The following is a 23,547-nucleotide window of genomic DNA, read 5'->3' as shown; positions in this document are numbered from 1 at the left end:
GTTCTTGTCTCTCTCTCTGCGCACCGCCGTCGCACAGCAACTACGGTGCGCAGGAGCGCGTCCACCGTGCCACCGGACCTGCCAGGCTGTTTGGCAATCCCACCCTCGTCTGTTGCGCGGGGAGCTTTTGTCTTTCCCCTGCGTGACGCTTCCCGGAAGGCAACTGGAAGCCGGGACGGTTCGAGGTCGTCGACCCTCGTCACGGAAAATGCGGCTTGCTGCACAGGAACGCCGGTCAAGACGACCCGTCCCTTCCACCGGAGCGCTTTCTAGGCGAAGAGGCAACGCCCGACGGAGGCAGCCATCGAAGAATAGAGCCCGTGGAGTGTCCCCATTGGCCGAACATGACGCCACTGGCACGGGCCCTACGATTGGATGACAGTGAAAGACACCTTTTCTGGCTTGGCGATTGGATCAAAATGACACCTGCATAGGCTCGACGACTGGCTGAAAATAACGTGACCCCGACAGACTGAAGGGGCTATAACCAAAGGAACCACCGGAAAAGAGAGAGACGTTCTTCTTGCCGCAGGCCCCAGCGTTCGATTTGTTTCTGGCCGTCGATGGCATTTTACTGTCTTGCGTCCTTCTATTTCTGCGCATAATGTAAATAAATTTTCATTTCTCTAAGTCCCCCTCAACGTCGGTATACCCCTGCACTCAAATGCAAGATCAGATAACTTCCTGCGCGGTATTCCTCCGTCTGCTGCCTCTAAATTCTACATTTACGACTAATTTCGCTCAGGTGGCCCACTTTATTGCTTTGTGCAAATGTGAATAGTTCTACAAGATACAAAAGAAAACGCGTGTAAAGGGTCGTTCAGTGCCTTGTTTAATGGGTTTGTCATCTTCATCATCACCATCAGCCTATTTTATTTCCACTGCAGAACGAAGGCCTCTCCCTGCGATTTCCAATTACCCTTGTCCTGCGCCAAGCGGTTCCACCTGGCACCTGCGAATGTCTTAATTTCATCACCCCACCTAGTCTTCTGCCGTCCTCGACAGCGCTTCCCTTCTCTTGGCACCCATCCTGTAACCCTAATGGTCCACCGGTCATATAACCTACGCCACACATGACCTGCCCAGCTCCATCTTTCTCTCTTAGTGTCAATGAGAATATCGGCTATCCCCGTCTGCTCTCTGATCCGCACCGCTCTTTTCCTGTCTCTTAACGTTACGCCTAACATTCTTCGTTGCGTCGCTCTTTGCGCGGTCCTTAGCTTGTTTTCAAGCTTCTTTTCAGTCTCCAAGTCTCTGCCCCATATGTCAGCACTCGTAAAATGCACTGATTGTATACCTTCCTTTTCAGTAATAATGGTAAGCTTCCAGTAAGGAGCTTACAATGTCTGCCGTATGCACTTCAACCCATTTTTATTATTCTGCGAACTTCCCTCTCATGATCAGGGTGCCCTGCGAGTAATTGATCTAGGTAAACGTACTCCTTCACAGACTTTAGAGGCTGGCTGGCCATATTGAACTATTGTTCCCTTGCCCGGCTATTTATCATTACCTACGTCTTCTGCATATTAATCAACCACACTCTTACTCTCTCTCTGTTAAGGTCTTCACTCATTTGTTGTAACTCGTCCCCTGTGTTGCCGAACAGCGCAATATGTCATCTGCAAATGGAAGGTTGCTGAGATATTCGCCGTTAATCCTCACTCCTAAGTTTTCTCAGTTTAATAACATGAATACTTCTTCCAAACACGCCGTGAATAGCATTGGAGAGACTGTGTCTCCGTGTCGGACGCGTTTATACGTGTCTTCCTACTTGTGGAAAATTAAGGTAGCTTTGGAATCTGTAGATATTTTCCAAGATATTCGCGTAAGCGTCCTGTACTCCATCATTACGTAATGCCTCTATGACTGCTACTATCTCTACTGAATCAAACGCCTTTTCTTAATTCGTGAAAGCTATATAGAGAGGCTGATTGTACTCTATAGATTTCGCGATTACCTGATCGATGACATGGACGTGATCCATTGTAAAGTGTCCCTTCCTGAAACCAGCCTGCTCCCTTGGTAGACTAAAGTCCAGTGTTGCCCTTATTCTTTGCGATTTATCTTGGTGAAACCACTGTAATGAAAACAAACGCCCCTCAGATGGGCAATTCATCAACGACGCACAACATGTTGCAAGCTGATACCTTTTTAACACCCCGAAAGGCGCAGTGAACACTGGAGGGTTCGAGCGTATGGCATATTCATTGGCCTTTGTAAGCACGGGCATGAGTGGTGGCGGCGATCTCAAGAGCTCGCGCCGGTATCGCGGCAAGCATGTCCAGTGCCAAGCTGACGACTTCGGGCGTCCAAGCACTGTCGATAGCTCGCCGGTCCGACTTGTCCGGGTTCAAGATCATCCTCATGATCTCTAGCAAGGGACACTCGGGAGTGGTGCCGCCAAGCGTGAACCCGGAGTGTGCGAGGTCGACGAACGAGTAGTTGGAAGCCTTCGAGAAGAGCGGCCAGGGACTCCCGTCCTCCAGGCTTGGGAGAGACCTGCGGGCCACAATCACCGCCGTTACCATCGTCGGCCTAAATAAAAGGGACCCTATAGAAGCCAGTGTGATCAACAATGCACCGATACAAAATTACTCGCAATAAAAGGTAACGCACGAGAGAGAAGTTAGACCGAGCGCGAACTGTAAACCTGCACTCACTCATCCCAAGGCGTGAACATTTTGCCGAGTTGACGTAACGAATGCGCTGCCTTGATTGCACGAACATATTTTTCGACACTCTAATGCCGGAACGCCGTTACACGTCAAGGAAACATTGAACAAGTACTTAACCTTTATTCTGGCTAAGGAGACACCATTTGTGCAAGGAAGCAATGAAATGTTCCAGTAAAAGCCTATATGCTTAGAATAGCAATTAACTGCTTCGTTAACTATCTACTAATCGAAACTCAGTCCACGTTATCAAAAACGCTACTGTAGGCTATGCGTTAGGTTCGGACGCCTAAATCGAAATCTTGAAGCATCAAACTCAACGTAGGAAGAATGATACGTCGGCCATTACATGAAGGGTTAAACAGGCGTGCTAAAGATCAAGGAACCCTGTATCGCTTCCGATATATTTCTTTGTGTATGAAGTTAGCGCTCTGTCGTGTTTGTTTCTTCCCGTTGGCTGTCTATTATGGCGCCTAATTTTGTATTTTCCTGTGGAAATCCCCAAAGGAAACCAATTGTCTTCGTTAAAAACAGTGGCTGAATAAGGGAAAACCCTCCTTGGCGCTTTCCTTTGAAGAAGGGCACATCCAACGAAATCTTGATTTTATTCGGAAGAGTCTATGTCCCTTTTACCCCCCGGGGCAAGAATATTAATGGCACATTTGTAAGGCCGCTTTCTAGAGCTATAGAGAACTCTCGCAGTGCGGTTCCCATTCGGCTGGTCCCGTCAGGGCGCCGCTCTCCCACTCGAAACCTGGGAGTGCGAACGAGATCACCGAGATCCGCCCGAAACTCGATCACGCGACTATGCAGATTGCACTAGAAGCGGCTAGAAGGTTCGGCTTAGGCGCGGTTTTCCTCGCTCCCATGTGGACAAGGCTCCAGATCGCTGCAAACCGGGTTGGAGCGTGCTAGGAATTTCATTCGAATAAGTGGGTGAGAATGTGTAAGGATTAGTTTTGGTCTTTGAGAACAGTGGCGGAGGAGCTCCCAGGATGGTTCAAGAAAGAGCGACCAGAAATGAACGTAACGTGTAAGCAGGCGTCGTCCAACCAAGGGGCTCAGTTTTCCCGGACATAATGAAGTAAGCAACACAGATATGCTCTGTAGATTTCATATACAAGTCCTTAGAAATTGACTTTCAACGCCCGGGTTGCGGGAAATGCCGTGGCGGATGGCTTGGGACAAATTTCGGCAGTCAGGGGTTCCAACACGCGCACCTAGGCCTAGCGCTCACTGTATATGAATGTGCATATTGTATTGTAGACTACCCGTTCTGCCAATTTTCAGAGTGAAAGAGAGAGACGCTGATGAACTCGGTGATTTGCGCTGAATCGGTTTCAGCTGAGACTTTCCCGTTGTGTGTGTGTGTGTATATATATATATATATATATATATATATATATATCTATATATATATATATATTTGTTGTTAAACCCATGTGCGTTTGATGTGGCGCATCCAAGACAGAAGACAACGACGTTGTGCTGGCTACCTGAAGCTCAATAAGCACTCGCCTGATTGAGACCGTCGTGACTATCTATACCTGGCCTCTGAATAAAGATCTTTCGTGGGTGTAACAATATGTATGCACTGAGGACCAGATCCTCGTGTTACAAAAGGGAACCGCCAGAAATGTAAGCGCGTTCCTTATGGTTCAATATTTCGCATAGTGGGCCAGCCTTGCTCAGAATTGAAAGCCGAGACTCCAACCCGCGACCTCGTGCGCACAGCCACAGTAGCCATGAACAGCCACTGTTAGGCGCACAGCCACGAACAGTGGCCACTGTTCAACTGCGGAACGGAACGTGCGGAGTACTTTCCTAAAACTCTGGTACGCTGATATTACAAGCAAGTCAGCAAACATTAACGATCGAAACCTTAATGAAGTCTGAACATCGCGTGTCGGGCCGCACGTGTACGCACAACGCGGGCACCGAATGGTTATGGCTGTGCCTCAGAACAGGAGGTCCCTTGCTTAATTTCCGGCTATGACGGCCGTATTCCAACGCGAGCCAAGCGGAATGCAAAGACATGAGTGTGTCGAGCTTTGGATGGACGTTAAAGACCTCAAAGCACTGACCCCGAACCTTCCTCCTGCGACGTGTGGGTTGCGGACGTTAAACCCAACGAACCAGTTGGTAAAGGAACCCCAGATTATTTTGCAGCAAGTTCCCAAACCACTCACCCGTCTTTTGCGAAGCTGGACACCATCGTGATCATGCGGTAGGACATCGCCCTGTCTTCGTCAGTAGCCAAGTGCGGGTAGGTGTACGGGAGCCCAAACAGCATTGGCACATCGTCTCCGTGCGTCGCATTTTCTCCGGAAAACGGGGAAAAAGAAGGTCTGGGCGTGTACTGCAAGTAGTACACATTCTTTCCCAGGGTGGCCAAACTTTTCCCGAAGGAAGCAACGGGACAACGGAACATGGTGTCACCGATAACCTGTATCCAACCGCGGTGGTTGGGGGCTTCAAGGTCGTACACGGTCTTCAAGAAAGGAATGAGCAACTCCATCACAGAGTCCGACGCGTCGCCGAACAAATAAGGAAAAGTTTGTTTCAGCACTTGCGCCGTGATCTTTTTTTGCGTACCTGCTATGTCTGGCATGAGCATTTGAAAGAAGGCCTCCCCTTCCATCGCCACGTTGGAGATCAGTGTGTCCCGCGCTCGGGCCGCTACGAACCGCCGCTCGAGAGAGTCCATCTTGCCAGGAAATAGGGGCGCCTCGAAGGATGGCATGAAAAACAGAGAAATATTCTTGGTGGCCTTCAAGATATCCGGCGCGCTCCGGTTTCGGAGGCAGTGCACAGCGTCGGCGACGCGCGCCGACTGGCAGCCGGCGTTGGAGGCCAGGCGCGAGAAGCTCCATCGCGCGTCGGGTCCCTCGTTCCGGGGCAGCGGAACGTACGCCGAGCCGCTCATGAGAAACGCCCTGCGGTACGGGCCGTACTGCGACATTATCGGGCTCGCCATCAACATGGAGGACGCGATGGCGCCGGCGCTCTGTCCGGCGATTAGTATGCGGTCGCGGTCGCCGCCGAACCAGTGGACGTTTTCCCGAAGCCAGCGGAGCGCCAGAAGCTGGTCGTACAGCCCCATGTTGCCCGCAACTTCACGGCCCGTTCCCGAGTTGAGGAAGCCGAAGGACGTCACCCGGTAGTTAGGCGTGACGACGAGCACGTCTCCCAAGCCTGCCACGAAGCGGCCGTCGTAGAAGTCGAAGCTGTTGCCTCCGCCCACGAAGGAGCCACCGAAGAGCCAGAAGACGACGGCGCGGTGGTTTTCGCCGCCCAACAGGTCGGTCACGCATTTGCCGGGCACCCAGACGTTGATGTGCAGGCAGTCTTCGGTGGTGTTCGAGGCGTCGATGACGTAAGTGCGACCATAATGCGTGTCCGACTGGGCGCAGGGGGGTCGTTTGTACGTGGCGTTGAACAGGTCGTGCCAGGGCTGGGCGCATCGGGGCTCAGCGAACCGCCCGTCTCCGGTCGTCGAGGCGCCGAACGGGATGCCGTAGAAGGCGACGGAGTTGTACGATGTGCCGTTGATCTTGAACTGAAGTAGGCTTCCCTTGGCGTAACCGTTCGGCGTCCTCGCGATGAGGCAGCCTCTTGGTGCTTTAGTGCCAGATCTTGAAACGACTGGTAGGAGCACAAAGACCGCCAAGGCAGTGATGAGGCAGCCGCTCAGCAAGGCAGCTACTACCCTGAAACAACAAAATTAAATCAGCCGAATGGTAGCGAACTATATAAAAATGGCGAGGACACTATCAATGCGCAGTATTAATGCTAAAGATGCGTCCTAATGCTTTCTGAAGCAGTTTTACATGTAAAAGTAAACAAAACAAATAAAGTCGCAGTTTGGCCTTAGAGCCGAAGCATCGATTGCGATAGCAAATTAATAGACTGCTATACGAAGTAAGGATAGTAGCTTTATCGGTCGTATAAACTTGGCAACAATCGCTTACTAACTAAATTAGCAAGCATAGCGGCAGCGCGCTCAGGAAGCTTCAACACATCACATTCTATGACCGCAGACAGCAGCTGTAATATTGAGACTTGCAGGGCGTACATAGGCAAAGGGACCCAAACAACGACGACGACAAGCGCTAACTTCCAACTGAAGTTTTATTTGGAATAACAAGCATATATAGCCAAGACACCAAGAGAAAAAACGCCGCCTCGAAAACAAGTTGGTTATATATGCTTGTTATTTGACATAAAAGTTCATTTAGAAGTCAGCGCTTGTCTGCGTCGTTCTTTCGGTCCCTTTGTCTATGTACGCTCTGTAAGTCAACATCCTTGCAATATAATACCAACTAGCCCTCACCCAAACCCTGCTCTCTCTAATGTCTCACAGACTTGAGAATATTTGAACAAAATAAATAAACAAATTAACAAACACAGTAGTGGGTCAGGTGCAACACTACTGCAACTCTCTGCAATAGTTGGCAGAAAGCCTCCGGACCAGTGCGCTAAGATCTAGGTAGATTTGTACCTTTTAAAAAATCAAGCGTTTCCCGCGCCCTCAGAGAAGCGGTTGAAGTGAAGATCAAGCCGACATGAGAAGTCGGCGCCCCACAAGAAAGAACACGCAACGGATTTCGGAGACAAACGGGCTTCAGCCACGGTGGCGTACCTTGAGGAGAGCAATAGGCAAGCTTTAATGCATAAGGATGTGTTCAAGGAAAGTAGCTAGAAAGTCTCCGGCTACTCCACCGCTCCGGCTACTTCCACCGGAGGTCTATTCGTGCGGCTGTAACTAACGCGGGGTAGGATGCGCTCCATATGTAGACATGTGTTCCTACCATCATATATGTTACATACGTTACATATTGCCACCTGCAGTAGTGAGGACAGTGCAGAAGAAGAGGGAGGGAAGGCCAAGACGGAAGAAGTGCGCGTACTAACCCCGCCCGCTCGATAGCTTGGTCCCACCGCCGTTGTTTTTCAGAAAGCCAGCTGTCCCCATTAAACGCCTCCAGTCCTCTTTGGAGACACGTGACAAACTGGTGGAGGTGCTGGGTATTTCTCACTCATGCCGCATACTTCTTCTGGGAGGGGAACCACCAGCCCAGTGCCAATAGAGAGACCCGTCCATTGGGCCAGCCGCTGGTCAGGGGACTGCTTCCAGAAGACAACACAGCGATTCTAACCACCTCAACTGGTATGGACAGCGCGATGACCGACCCGGTAGACAATTCAGAACCCATGGGTTCCAAAGTCGTTCCATGACGACGTATTCGAAGACGTCGAAAATTGTATGGCCGAGTACAATGTCTCTGTTTGCTAGGAGGACGGCTCGCGTATGTGGTTCTAAAACCGTGAGGAGCAACTGACGTCGTGGCATGAGTTCCGCCGTCAGCTACAGTCATGGCGCGTTCACCTGAGGCATTCGGCGTCTGGAGCGTCGCCCAATTCGGCGGAACCCAGTTCGGCGGCGGCGAGATCCGCCGGAACAGCCCCTTCCGCGCCGATCGCTCCCGGACCGATTTTTGCGGCAGCTGCCGCCGGATTGCCTCGCCGCGAACCAATCGGAGCGCGTCTCAGCAATTCGAAAGATGGCGGCCAAGCCCAACGCTCTCGTCATATCGCAGTCTTCGAACGCGTCGCGACATCGGAAATGCTCATCGAATTGGTGCGTAACCGCCCCGTCCTTTTCGACAAGTACCACGCGAAGCACAAGATATAAGCGACCTGACAAGGTGGCGTGACCAATCTACGCGCGCCCTTGCAAAGCAGGACGAACCCAGCAACGCCGGTGGCGTCGTCTCTTCGGCGAATGCTTCTGCGCGTCACGCATCGCCAGAAAGGTGCTTGCCAACAGGCCTAGCAGTACGGCCTCTTCTTGCTCAGGGTTCATCATTGCCTTTTCAAGCAATGGTGGAAACGCGCAAAATTAACCCACGAACTCGACGCGAACGGAGACAATTGCGCAATTTCGAGCTGCGCGAACATCCGGGATATACCGCGCTTGGTTGGAGGTTAGCACTTTATGGGGCAGATGGCGCTGTATCTCGTTCCGGCGGCGCGGTGCGCAAACAATGTGAACGACACGATTTTCGGCGGCTGGAGAATTCCATTCTCTGTAGACGCCGGATTCCTCAGTGTGAACGGGCCATCAGTTTGAGATTAGGGACGTGACCTCGCTGTTATTTTGTAGCCCAGTTTAGGCGACTACAGCAAAGCGTAGGACGAGCCCACACCTACTGTATCGGCCAATAACCGGAAATGAGGCACGCATATGGGTTCCGCGAAGAGGGGACGCGGGCAACACTCACGCGTGAAGAGAAAGCGGATTAGTAGCTGCACTTTAGAAAAGGCACTAGAACTGGACCCCCGCTCGGAACAAAAGGGTAGAAGGCGCGAGCCGAAGGGGAGCGTTCGGGGAGACGAGCGTGGGGGGGTGCTTGAGGTCACCGTCACCGCTAATGCCCATGCACTCCCCAAATGTCCCGTCGACGGTCACGGAAATTGGGCGACGCGACGCTGCCCAGCCGGTATGATGTTTGGCATCCGCGTGCGCCTGCTAAGGATTACCGTGAAAATGGCGGTAGCTTTACCACTTAGCCGGCTACGGCAGAGGAATGCTTTTGTGTGCGATTGTCATCGGGTCCCAATTATGCTGTTTGTATTTCAAGCGAACCGGCACACAGCTGCACGGGAGACAGATTTCTCAGTACTGGCAGGGTAGCCCGCTGTGCGGCCGATATGCAGTTAATAGTCCGCGATTTCACGGAACATTCTCGGCAGCTTGCATGGCGGCCGGTTGTAGGTGAAAAGAGGGAAGACGTCAGGGGCCGATACTCGCAGCCCAACGTAGGGGAGAGGGAGGTGGCATGTGTGTTTGAGAATCCTATCCCCTGGCGCGTTCTAAAGAGTGCCACTGTTTCCACCAATGCTGTGTGCGGCACGAAGGTGGTTGCGCTATTGGTTACAATGATGTGAACTCGCATGTGTGATTGGCTGGTTTGCGAATCCTTTGTACAACTGAGGGCTTAAAAAGTCATGTTTGGTTGTGTGGAGAGAGAGCGGAGCTTCGGGCTTGGGCTCGGACAGACGCTTCGGCGTTTGAATAAAACGTAACTTCGTCGGACAACGGCTCTTCGCGCTGCCACCGTGCACTCGAATCATCGAGGGGCGCCGACTTCGGACCTTCAACACCTTCCCTCCTTGACTAGCATTGAAGCTACGAGAGGACAAAGGAAAAGGAAATTAACTGCTACTAAACACACCCACACCAGTGCTGATCGCCGCGAACGAGCGATCCAGCTTCCCAATGAAAGTGTCACCGCATTTGTCGAAGACGTGACGCGCCTCTTCAGACGAGGAGACACTGGAATGTCCGCGCACAAGAAGTTCCGTCACCCGATAAGAGGAGTGAAGGAGCAGCTCTTCGATGGTCTTGTGCGGAGCCCTCCGAAGACTGTCGCCGAATTTTTGTCTCAGGCTGTAAGTATGGAGAAGATGCTTCTGCAGCGATCGAACTTCTACGAGCTCAATTAAGCGCAACATCCGCTTCAGTTATGTTCACATTGACCGGAAGCAACAATCACAACCTCCAAGAACTCATCTGCACCGTCGTGCGGGAAGAAATGCAGATTTACGGCACGTCACAACCTACGGTGAGCTCCATTGCCAATGTTGTAAAAGATTAAATACACCAAGCGCTCCGCTCGCCTGCACCGACTGAACACCGCCGTGCGACCTACGCAGAAGCCCTGAGACTCCCTGCTTCGTCGCCCCCAGTGTTTCTTCACGCTGCTCAGCCGGTTGGACTTTCACCAGCCCAACCGGTGCAATACATCGCAGAACGACGCACGCATCCAGCGTTTCCGCCTGCCGCTCCTCATGTTATGCTTCAGCCGGAGCAGCCAGTGCATTACGCAGACGATCGACGCATGACGCCTCGGACGTCGGATGTTTGGCGCACACCGGACCGCCGTTCTCTGTGCTTCCACTGCGGGAGGCAGATCGTTTGTGCCGCCAGTGCCCATACCGACGTCTCGGGTTGCTGGGATTTTCCGCTTACTAGTCACCACCCCGACCTGGCCAACGACTCCAAGATATTGAACATTATCTGGCTCAACAACGCGCTTCTTCCTTCTTGGCCTTCCATCCCTCTTCTTTTGCATTGTCCCCATTACTGCAGGTGGCAATATATATATATATATATATATATATATATATATATATATATATATATATATATATATATATATATATGCGGCAACATGCGGTAGATGCGGCAACAGGGAGGTATGCACTGGGAACTTGCTGTCCAGTGTGACAGCGCAGATAAGGGCGTCATTACTTTTCGAAGCTTGCGACAAGGTTCTTCCGTAACTACGGAAACGGCGGCGCCTGTGTTGACTAATGCCAGTGTGACGATTCCTTCTACAGATACTTCGATTACGTTCGTCGGAAGAGAGCGAGGCCTTGTGTGGTTCGACTGGAACGCAGCAGTTCTCGCCTCTTCAACTGCGGTAGCTAGTTTTCCTGCTTCGATAGGGCCGGACGCCGCCGCATGGGGGAAAGTGAGCGGCGACGAGGAGATGGCGAGCGACGAACACGGGCAGAAGGAATAACGTTGGTTGCAGACGGCAAGTGCGAGTCATTTGGTGGCGAGAAGGACGAAAGCTGGCGAAACGCAGGAGCGGACAGGTTGGTCATTACCTTGAAGCCATAAGCGACGGAGACAATGCCGTACCACGTGACCAGGGATTCCACAGAAGAAGCACACGGGGCGATTGTCGGATGTACGCCAGGGTCCCGTTCCAGCTGGTGATCTGGTGGTGTACACTGGAGGGATTGGACGTGGCGGTGCAGCAAATGATGGTGCTGAAAAAGTAGCTGGAGGTGGTCGTGCTGCAACCTTGGCGTAGCTTAGAGGTACAGGCAATGGTTGCGCTGCATGAGGGGATTGAATAGCTTCGGACACTTAATTGTTCCTGGAGCATCTGACGCAACGTAGGAGCCAAGGAAGGCGTAGGCCCTGGGACGGCGGTGAGTAGGGATCGCTGGCGGGCGACTTCAGAGCGTATAAATTCCTTGATTTCGCCGAGGAGATGGTCGTTATTAGTCACAGCGGCTAAACTTGCAATGGAAGTTTCGGGGATCGAAAAAAAAAAAAAATTAAATTATGGGGTTTTACGTGCCAAAACCACTTTCTGATTATGAGGCACGCCGTAGTGGAGGACTCCGGAAATTTCGACCGCCTGGGGTTCTTTAACGTGCACCTAAATCTAAGTACACGAGTGTTTTCGCATTTCGCCCCCATCGAAATGCGGCCGCCGTGGCCGGGATTCGATCCCGCGACCTCGTGCTCAGCAGCCCAACACCATAGCCACTGAGCAACCACGGCGGGTATTTCGGGGATCGAAGAACGTCGAGTGAGTAGACGTTGCCTCCTGAGTTCGTCGTAGCTTTGACAAAGTTCAGCGACTTCGACCACGGTCCGCGGGCTTTTGGAGAGGAGCATTTGGAATGCGTCGTCTGCGATGGCCTTGATTACGTGACGGATCTTGTCAGACTCAGTCATCGATGGATCGACGTGCTTGCAAAGGTCCACAACGTCTTCTATGTACTTGAAGTTTTCACCGGGTTCCTGGGAACGGCTGCGCAATCGCTCTTCGTCACGGAGCTTCCGCACCTCAAGGCGTCCGAAGACTTGCGTAATGCGCGCCTTGAAATCTGGCCAGGTGCTGAGGTCGGATTCATGGTTCTGGTACCACACGCTATCGACACCCGTGAGATATAAGTTCACGTAACTGAACTTCGCAGCATCGTCTCATTTATTGTGGACACTCACCCGCTCATATATCCACAGCCAATCTTCTACGTCGTATTCGTCGGAACCGTTGAAGATGGGAGGATCGTGTGAACGCACTGAGCCAGGATAAATCAATGTTGGCGATGCCGGAGGTATTTGGCTGGCGTCGTAAGGCATGATGGCGGCAGTGTCCGATTACGTAGTTCCAGGGTGGTTGGGGAAGTACTACCCAGCACAGCTCCACCAACTATGCAACGTGGTTAATTGAGCACCAAGAAATGCGACCGCCTCAGTCGAGCGTCAGACACCGAGAGCGCGAGCCCCTCTTCGTCGGCGGGCCGATGATGCTAGTGCGTCCATAGGGCACGCCAGTCTTCCTCGCTACAACATATATGTATATATATATATATATAGAACTTGAGTGGTGCTACAAGGTAAACAGAACAAGTATTTAATTTCGACAGTTTCAATCGGTGGACCGATCTTCATCAGGGTTTACAATAAAATGGCAGTTCGGCCCTGGTAGTGAAGACACCAGACCGGGTGCCCGGTCGTTCTTACAACCGAGATGCATGTAAGAACGACCGGGCACCCGGTCTGGTGTCTTCACTACCAGGGCCGAACTGCCATTTTTTTGTAAACCCTGATGAAGATCGGTCCACCGATCGAAACTGTCGAAATTAAATACTTGTTCTCTTTACCTTGTAGCACCACTCAAGTTCTTTACGTTTGAAAGGTAGCCTGAAGAATCCCTCTTTGCCTACTACACACACACATATATATATATATATATATATATATATATAGATAGATATATATTTGTGTGTGTGTGTGTGTGTGTGTGTGTGTGTGGAGAGAGAGAGTAATGGGAGTGTTTATTAGTCTCGTGCCCATTCTCCCAAGATAACGTGATAGGTGACGCCATCAGGAAAAAATTACGAACGCTTCTCGTACCGGAAAGTGGAGGCAAGCGAAGCTTGTCCTACGTGCACCGGACCAGCGTCACGGCATCTGACCTTCATCACAAGAAAGGCAAGACAGACTATGGAACTTGTCGGATAGTACGGGAGTATGCGTTGCAGCAACTACTATTTCCTGCAGCCCACGCCTCCATCGCCAAGAGAGCGTTTGCTGCCCTTCTCGACTTTTTTGTCGAAACTCAACTGAGAGCGCGGCTATAAGCCCCGCATTGCTTCTTCTTTTTCAACCCTCTTGCCTTTTTTTTTCTTTTTTTTTTCTCCGCTCTCTTTCATTCTCTCTTAATCTTTTCCTTCCCACTTCCCCTACCCTGTGCAGTGCTGTTGAGGTGTCCTCCTTTGAGAGACAGTTACGGCACTGCACTTCTCTCTTCCCTTCACCCTTATAATCACTACACACACACTACACACACACACGCCTCTTAAAACAAAGAAACTAACAAAAAATAAAACACAATAAGAATCCAATCAAACATCGCCAAGACGCGTCCACTTGCGTCAGAGACGCATGTGTGCAAGGTTAGCGACTGGTAAGAATGCTTACGCAAGTCCCAGTGGGCAGCTTTTGCAGTAGTTTTAACCGTGCGCGTAGACGACCCCGTCTGTTAAATCGGCTAAATTACGTTTGTCTCCACGAGGGAGGCGACCGCCGGAGGAAGAATCCGCCTGGAGGTGGAAAAGAGAATCACCGCGTTCGCATCCTTTCCACGTCTGCTTCGACGCCGCGGTGCTCATGGTGCATTTTCGAGGCGTTTCTTCTTTGCATGTGTAGCGGTATGCGGGTTCACTGTGGCCCGCCACAGATGTTCCACCGTCTAGATCAATGTAGCGACCGCATTCGCGCCCTTTCCGTTTGTGCTTCGACGCCGCAATGCACGTTCGGAGCGTCCATACGCTTGCGCGTTACCCTCGTTCATGAAGTGAAACGCCACTGCAACTTTTTTATTCAGTGGTCATAGCCTCGAGCGATCGCCTTCTGTGATACTGTTACCTTTGCAAAGTTTCGCGCGACTCGGCTACGGACACAATGAAAGTAGCCGGCCCAAAACATTCTTGGCACGGTGCGAAGATGGCGAGCTTCGAACGCCCAGAGAAAAGGCGACTCAAAAGCAGCGGACATCAAAGACAGGCAAGGAATTCTGGTTTTTACAACGCAGCTGTCTATGGCTACGGTCTGGTATATCGCGTCCGGTTTTTCATGAGTTTTTCATACGTTTTCAACAATTTTTCATACGTGGGCCCAAAGATAGTGAAATAGCGGGCTGATCCGCGGTAGAGGTAAAGCAGGCGTTAAAGGGACTGGCTGTGAATTTTCATGGTACCCATATTTTCTTTTTAGTACGAAGGAAAGTTTACTGGTGGGAGTGTCTAATCGTGAAGTGCTAACGCGGAAAACGCCGTGCAACATTTTTTATCAAATTTTTCCGTCTGAGTGAGTCGTTCATTGGAAGCATAGTGAAAACGGCGATAGGCGAGCGCGATAGCGATTATAGGCCGGCATTAGTGGCAGGCAAACGACAAGTGTGGCCGTGCTGTAACAAAGTATGATTTTGCTTATCAGGTCGGTGTTCCTGCTGTTTGCGTTTTCCGAATTCTTAAATAATTTCTGCGGTGATTCCTACATGTTTTCGTGGTTTCCTGTCCAAATGCTTTGGTATTTAAGCAGTCAAAATGAAACCAATCGGATCGAAATCGAAACGCGCCTTTACGCGTGACAAGGAGTTCAGCGTGTTGCCGTAGCCGAAGCATAGAATGATGCGCGAGTGTCTATTAACATACGAACTGGAGTTTTAAGGAATAATTATACTGTACCTAACAGCAGTCGACTTACGTACAGTAATCTCATACGATACATCCGAACTACCAAGATTTTACCGCCAGGTCTCGCCAGTTACTGGTTTTGGTGACTTTTTTTTGCCAAATTTAAAGTACAATTCCTGCTTAAATCGCGAACAGGGTGCTGGATGGGATCACTATAAATCATGGTCGCTTTATTTACATCAACGTCTCACAACACATTACGGCCAATTGCCAGTCCGTTTAAGTACTACCCATACGTGCGCCAATACCGAAGATAGTGAAATGCCGGGCCGACCCGCGGCGAAGGTGAAGTTCGCCGTTAAGGGGCACACATACACAGCTTCGCTGGTCATCCTTTTTCATATTCTTTTTCAGAGACAAGATTACGGTGAGAGCGCGTGTCAACATGTTTCACCTTGCACGCCATGTTTCCCTCGTCACGTCAGAGCCAGAGCGCACATACCCGTACCGCCATCCGTCAAACACGGTGCCTAGCTGCTAGATAAAAGCACGAAACCTCGCGCTCACCCATAGTAAAGCCCGCCGTACTCTGCAGATGCCGTCGTCCCAAGCCCCTCGTCGAATCCTGAAAACTAGGCTGCACACTACTAGGGGCCGAATACGTCAACTGTGAGACTCAGCGGGGGCGGGAAGCTTTCAGCTAAAATACGTTGATTTCACATAATGCGTATGCTTATAGTCTGGAATCGTGAGCCTCACCAACAGACGCATCGCTTGCTTGAGGAACGTGGCCGCCGAGAGACCCCGTCGTTGATCTTCTGCCCTTGAGAAACAGTCGCGTTTTCGGTGGGAACGGCAGCCATCTCTGGTCCTCCACTTCTACTTCTTCCTCTGTCTGTTGATGTTGATCGCTTCAAACACGGCACACACCCGCGTTTTCAATATGCCTCACAACGACAGATGAAATGACTAGCTACATACTGTAGCGAACAAAACCATACATGCTGGTTTTGTGAGGAAAACAAATGTTACCTACGTTTCCAAGCTGTCAGCTACAGTTTTAAAGCGAAGCCTTCCTTGCGAACCCTCCGGGATTTTGCTAGCCGCGGCTGCTGGGCTGCTGGGTGCTGCTGCTGTCTTACCGAAGAGCGCACAGTTAACAAAAAGAACATTTGAATTACGTGACAGATGGTGGGGACCGAAGGTAGTTTCCCCAGCATAGCAGCCCGATTAAGCACTAAGTCACAAGCTGCCGTATTTTTTTTTCCCTTTTTTTACAGGGAAGCAAGACATTATCGCTTACACTAAACCCACCAGAAGTGAATGATCAGTAGAAATTAAACACAAATCAAACTTGTAAAATCAGTCGGGGAATCCAGCTAGTTCTTTGAGATGATCGCCGCGTCTGTCACATTGCGCAGCAAGCGTGTGCCTAAGCACATGCTTTTTTTACATGCCTACCTACGCTCTAAGGCATTGTTGTAGGGCAGTAGTAGACAAAAAGAAAATACAAAGCAAAACAATATTACAACTAGTAAAAGAAACACAGACATGAGCTACGCATTAGGAGACGACCGGAACAATGCGAGAGGGGGCAGAAAAATATAGACAGGATGCGTCGTGTCATTCCAGCGGGCTACAAACACTCAATCTGCGCAGCTACAGATCATGTTGAGATTGTGCGCAACTGCTGCCAGGGTGCAGCCGCAAACATTTCTTAAGGCGCGCAGAAAACAGTGTCAGGCAGGCCATTCTGGAGTGCAATCGTACCTGGAAAGAATGACACTTGAAATACAGATTAATATTCTCGAATATTTTTGCTGCTGTTGTTTCTTCTAAATATCTACACAGAAGGCTGAAGGTACTGATGGTGATCAGCAGCGACCTCTCCGCAAACAATCTGCTTTAAGAACGAGCACCTGAAGAAGGTGTGTCGAAGTTGAAGAGTGCCCATGGCACATAGCGCTTTAAACTTGTCACTTTCATACCATAACCATAGCAATTAGTTACAAAACGTACAGAGCGATGGTGTTAACTAAATTATCGGGTTTTACGTGCCAAAATCACGATCTGATTATGAGGCACGCCGTACTGGGGTACTCCGTAAATTTTGACCACCTGGGGGGTTCTTTAACGTGCAGCTAAATCTAAGTAGACGGGTGTTTTCGCATTTCACCCCCATCGAAATGCGGCCGCCGTGGCCGGAATTCGATCCCGCGAACTAGAACGATATTGTATTGCTTGCAATTTATTGATAAGAACTTCAGCGTTCTGGTTCGAGGCCATAAAATCATATTCGAGTACTGAACGCTCGTTAGAAAAATACACAGCTTGTTTCACATCAAGTGGAGCTTTCTTAAAATTTTATTTTAATAATCTTCAGGACACGTCCAGGCTTTTATGTGATGTACTCCACATGTTTGTCCATGTAACATCTGACGAAATAGAAAAAATTCTGCCACCACCGTAATCGAGAGTAGATGTAAGCATGAAATGGCTACCGACAAAGCAGATTGATCGGAGATGCTACTAGGCGGTGCATGTCCGCAACGGCACACACACCACCGCCCCACACCGCACCACCCCATACTTGTGCACTGGGCCATATGGACGCAATAGTTTCCTGCCACGGACGGAACCTTATTGCAAGTCTCGTTTTCGCCAAACAGCCTTCTGCGGCGCGCCGTATACGTTGCGCCGAGGAAGGCTGCTTGGATGGTGTTTGGACGGAAGGCGGCTTGGACGCGCCGCGGAACTCAAGGACTACAGGCGTTGAAAAGCGCACAGGCAACCCTGTCTCAACGCCAAAATATGACACTCAAGTGTATAGTGCCCTGTGTCTTCCTGTTGAATGTCGCTATTGGAAATGACAGATAAAACGTCAGCGTACTAGAAGTTACAGCTTGGGTGATATTGTGAGCCCCCCCAACGTTAGGAAGAACTTTAATACAATATTTTTTGTGTAACTTGTTTGGGCAGTGACAAGCGTCTCTAATGCGGTCCTGTACAAAGGGTTTGGATCCAGAGCCCGCATTTTCTAGTTTTGACAGGTTGCCCGGATGGCCTCGCTTTATTCTCGCGCTCTGTTTGCACATCTGGTGAGGCTCTACTCTGAGCTGCTGTCGTTTCTGTCAGAGGAATTGCTCTTTCTTGGGAGAAGAGTTCCTTCGACAGTGGTGTAGCCAGGTCACCAGAAATTCTCACTGAATGTGCATAGAAAGCACGTGCCCATGATTTGTGTGTGTGCGTCATCTCGTATACATGATCATTTTTGTATACGCATCTCGTAGTATCACTACAAAATTATGTAAAGTGTCTCTGTCACATCATAATTGTGCATAACCTTTGTGTATACAGTATATACTTTGATCATCATTCTATATACGTACGTGATGATTACTTTGTGTAACTGAGCGTTTCCGGGGTTCTATGCGGTTATACGTCAGTGAATGAGGACTCGGACACTACTTTGAAAACGTGCCGTGTATACAATGCTTCATATTTTGTATATCTTATCGTCCTGGTGGAATTGTGCTGTGATTGTGACTCAGTGTTCGAATCAGCTCTTGTTGAAATAAACTTTTTCTAAACGACTCGCAACGATGCCCGTATGTTCTCGTTACATTCTCGTTTTGAGTGCCTGGATAACCGCTCAGGATCTTGTGCTCATGGTCTCTTGAAGGTCGCGGACAACAGGAGGTAAAATCATTTTATGCTTAACACTCAACTATATTGCATTGTTTTGCAAGGTTAATCAAATTCGTAGCGTTTCATTAACCACTTCACATTGTTTCCAACATGTACGTTGGACGTGCATATTTTTTTAGACATCATCAAACAAGTAGTGCATTGCGGCTTCCAAGGACACCGCTGCTTTCTCTGCCTACTATTCCGCGTCGTTGTTCAAATTGTTTATTTGTAGTAAACGGGCACGACCTCCCTTCTTGGTGAATGGTGTCCATCTGGAAATGAAGGGGAGAGGAAAGGGGAGCAAACCCAGGACAAGTTAAAAATACGCTGGGCAGTCTACCAGAGGAATTCTAGGAGTGAGTCTAGCATGTTCTTTCTCTGCTGTGGTTCCCCTCATGGCCTTGTCCATTCATAAACTTGCGGGACGGACAGTGCGAATATAGTCTCTGATAAACTTGCATCAATGCTGGATATGGGCTGTGGGCTCCCGCATGAGGTGGTAGGGGTGTGCGAATAGCAATTATCGAGACCGAATCGAATGCTGATCGGACAGTGCCTGTATCGAATCGAATATAGGATACTTTTCTAGTAGTTTTCGTGTATTAAACTGCCCTTCTCACCGTCGGCCGTCACACTCTAGCATATTGACAAACTTAGCACGTTTGATTCATTGTGTTGCTCGTGATGAAGCGTTGTTAATTAAAGCACAAATGGAGCATTGGAGCAAACAGTCGGTTTAGTCTCCTAATGGGGAGTCATTGGTGATAGCGACTGACATTGGTTTGGCGGGAAGAGTCGGGCTCCCTGAGTGGCGCATAGCATAGCGTGGTTCACTACGGGACTTCCAGTGTTTTGTTTGTACTATGACCGCTGGGATGAAACTTATCCCACAGCTGGCAAGTTTGAAGCATTCGGAAACTATCCGGAAGATATTTGTATTTACGAATAATGCTTTTTATCTTTTTTATCTTTTAGTATCGTTTTTTAAGAGCAACGACCTAATGCTTACGCAAGCTGATAAGGAAGGTGGGTTCGCCGTTTTACCCAAGAGAATTTACAATGAAAAAGCTTTGGCAGCGGTTAATAAAAACTTTGTCCCGTGCACAAAAGTGAAGTGCCTGTTAAAACCAATTTCATCAACTTTTCTAAGCAATCGGACATTGGCAAGCTGGCCAGCGACATATCTAACAGCAGAGGGAAAAGGTTGAGGTTGTTTCTCACAGCCAAGACACATAAGCCCGAGGTTCCGTTTAGGACTATTGTTAGTGAAGAGGGGTCGTGGCAGAAGTGTGTCTATGGTTTTTGCTAGAGGAGCTCAAGACACTTGCTGGGAACGACCGATTTCTCGTAAAAAAAGTAAGCCGCAGTAGTACAGTTTTTCGAGGGAAATGATCACGTTGGTTTCGGTTTTTCGGTAGACGTGCAGGACTTCTTTTATTCTGTTCCGCAGAATCAACAGCTAGTGTGTGTCAAAGAGTGCATTGAAGATAACAGTGACGTATCCTTCCAGAACACCGTCGTTCAGTCCGTTGATAATTTTCTATCTTTATTGCAGTCTTATTTGAACTCTACTTTTATTGTATTTGACGAGCAGCCGTTTTTGCAGCGCGGCGGCATCTGCATAGGGTCTTGCGTAGCCCCTATTCATTGTGACAGTTTTCCGGCCGAGGTGGACAACGCACTAGAATAGGCGTCTAATGGGGGGCCGGTTTTAAATTTTTTTAGCCATGTTGATGATATTTAGTGCTTTTAAAAAAGCAGCCCGCCTTCACCTACCCCTCTACAGTAGGCGAAGTTTTATCTATATTTAGCAAACATGATTGTGGGTTGCGTTTCACCCATGAACTCCCGGACCTTTCAATTTCACAGTTTTTACACCTAAATATCACGTTGTGTGATGGACATGTTTGCTGGGGCTACTACCCACGGGCTAAGAATGAGTTGCTGCCCTTTGACTTGGCACACTCCAATACAATCAAGAGAGGAATAGCGGTGTTGTATATGGAATCGGCTCTCCAAAAATCATGCACACATCAGATCAAGCCCAGTTTTAATAATCAGGTGAGCCGCCTTTCGGCTACAGGCTTCCCCGTCTCAGTCTTGACTGCTGTTTCAAAAACCCTCCTTCTGAAATTCAAGCGTGGATCGGGAAGCACAACGGCTAAGGATCACCGGAAGGCACCGAAGCCTGCGGTAGTCCCTTACATCCATAAACGGTGCACAATCTTAAGAAGGCGGCGAGTAGGCACGGCGCGCCAATTTCTTTCTCTGCCCCAAATAAGCTGGGAAAGTTGTGTCCACGTATCTGCAATTCAAGAAAACGTGAATGCCAGAAGGAAAGAACCACCAACCACCGTTCGTTAAATGTTCCACTGGAGTGGTGTATTGCATTCCCATGTCATGTGGGATGTTTTACGTCGGCGAAACTGGTTGCTGTGTCAATGACCGCTTGGGGGAACGTGCTCAAAAACTGAAAAAAACTAGATGATAAATACGTACATCTATAGTTGCACACGTTAGCAAGCGTACCGATTGTGTGGCCCGGTTGAAAGAGACCACGATTCTAGGAAAGAGCAGTGACAAGACCGCGCACATCAGTTTAGAAGCCTACCACATTTGAAAATTAGCTAGCGAGTGCTTTAGCCCTCCTTCCCTTGCTCTCTTTGGTGCTGAATTCGAACTTCTGGATGCGGCTGTCAGGGGTTCTGATTGCAAAGAGAAAGAAAAAGGAAAATAATTGTTTGCGTTTTGTTGCACTTGGTTGGCTGCATTGCGCTTGCGTTGTTTGCACGCTATCGCACTTGACATGTTTTTCCCATTCACTTCCCTTGCTTCACTCTGGCATATATAAGGTGCGCTATCCTTTCCAGTAAAACCAGTTGTTAGTCAGCGCTTGTGTGTACGTGCCTTCCTTCTTGGGGTCGTTTGTTTGCGCTGTTATGCATATGTTTCGGCCTTATACGTATTACGGAATTTGGCCGACTAAGCAATGCCAATGAAGGCATCTCTGTTTCATTTTCACTATGGCTTTATTTCCTTAAGGGTCCTATACACGGGGCACAACATAAGGAGGGGCGGGGGGGTAAAACAAAAGGATAATTCGCGAGGATTCATGACCACGTCGTAGAAAACATTGTGAATGCGTCAATGAAGGTTAATGGGCTGGTGACAGCTGCGATGCCGTACGGATGCTGTATTGCTTTTTTTCTGCAATAAACCAATGAGTCACGACATTAAACATGCAAATATAATGACACTGCTCTGTTTACTTCGCTGCCATGTTCACACAAAGGACAAAATACATGAAACGGAGAGAGATGCGAGAAAACATTCGACTTTTCATAGTTTGAAAGCGCATTTCAGGTATTTACAAGATAGGATGACAGAAATTAAATACAAAGCATGAAACCAAAGACGAACATAAACTCATTTAAGCACATCTGACTTCAATATTACAAGTATTGCTTAATCTAACAGTCGTCCATGAAATTGAAGGCTGTTTCTTGAAGCTCCACAGGAGGTGTGCTAACGTAATTTCCCGAGTCATTTTTGACATGAAATAAGCCTCCAAGATTTCTGGTGCTATTTTACAACTCAAATCAGCCAAATCATTGGTTTCGTTGAAGATAAGCTTGCAAGCGCATAGTGCGCAGTGGTCCGCTAAACGTCCTGTTGACTGGAGTATTTCTGTCACAAACCTGTGTTCCTTAATGTGATATAATACTGCGGCCTCTCTGCATGTCCCATGCATGATTTTCCGCAGGTGAAAGAAATTAAAGACAACCTTGTAGACTACACTGTCTGAACATTTCAAATACCTGCTTGCATGCGTCATTTGGGACTTGTTTCTGACTGACTTTTCTGAGGCATTATTTACTTTTTGCCGCCTAAGCTGTTACGGCTCATTCCAGTAGCCGTTTCTCTCACAGGCGAGAACCTCAGTCTGTTCAATGCAGCTTCTTACAATTAAAGACAGCTCTTTGTGTGGTAGACAATGAAATAAATCTTCGACGTCAACAGAAAAGACACCGCCACATCCGTAAAAGCTTTGTAAGAAGTACATAACATTAGCTGAGTTCTCAACAGTGAACAGATCGTTCACATCAAGCGTATTAAGGTGCATAAGTAAATATCTGCTTGCATATTGGTGACATGAGTGCCGCTCACTGAAAGTACATCTGGATGGCATATGCGGCTTATGTGTTTTTCGCACTGAAAAAAGCCGACAGCGCGGCTTGACTGAAGCTGCTGAGAGCCTTGCACAGTTTCTGAAGTTCCACTTCTTTGCACAGCAAAATAGCCTTGGTCTTCACCCTATTTACTTGGGTCTTGGCTAGGGCAGTGTTCTTGTCTAGTGCTGCACTGCTTTCTCACTAAATGCTCTGGCCGGACAAGACGAAGCCACCCTCTCTTTCGGCTTGCAAGAGCTGAAGGTTATTTTTTTTAATACGTGACCAAGTCCCTAGTCGGAACATTAGGTCGAAGATGCGCACGCTAGACGTTTCTACAAAAGGCTATCCACGTCGTTCAAAAGTCACCTTTCGTTGTCTTCCCCCTCAGTTCAATTGGCGAGATTCCTATTCAGGGCCAGCAATTCGTGGACCCGTAGACCCGGCGGAACAGAATACTTCGAGCCTTTTTTTCAGCGTGATTAAAATTCCTTCGGGCAAGT

At 49.1% G+C, this 23,547-nt stretch overlaps 1 protein-coding gene across 1 annotated transcript; it reads right to left on the bottom strand.

Annotated features, from left to right (window-relative positions):
• Positions 1-2,204: 2,204 nt before the first annotated feature.
• LOC126520528 (acetylcholinesterase-1-like) lies at positions 2,205-7,888 on the bottom strand. The gene is made up of 3 exons (XM_072285158.1): positions 7,725-7,888; positions 4,862-6,382; positions 2,205-2,499 (listed from the first exon to the last, which is right to left on the bottom strand). The coding sequence occupies exons 1-3, from the start codon at positions 7,886-7,888 to the stop codon at positions 2,205-2,207; spliced, it is 1,980 nt and encodes a 659-aa protein (XP_072141259.1).
• Between the last annotated feature and the right edge of the window lie 15,659 nt (positions 7,889-23,547).

Source organism: Dermacentor andersoni, chromosome 11 (assembly GCF_023375885.2).
Source record: "Dermacentor andersoni chromosome 11, qqDerAnde1_hic_scaffold, whole genome shotgun sequence".
NCBI lineage: Eukaryota > Metazoa > Arthropoda > Arachnida > Ixodida > Ixodidae > Dermacentor > Dermacentor andersoni.
This window is presented reverse-complemented; position numbering and strand designations above follow the sequence as displayed.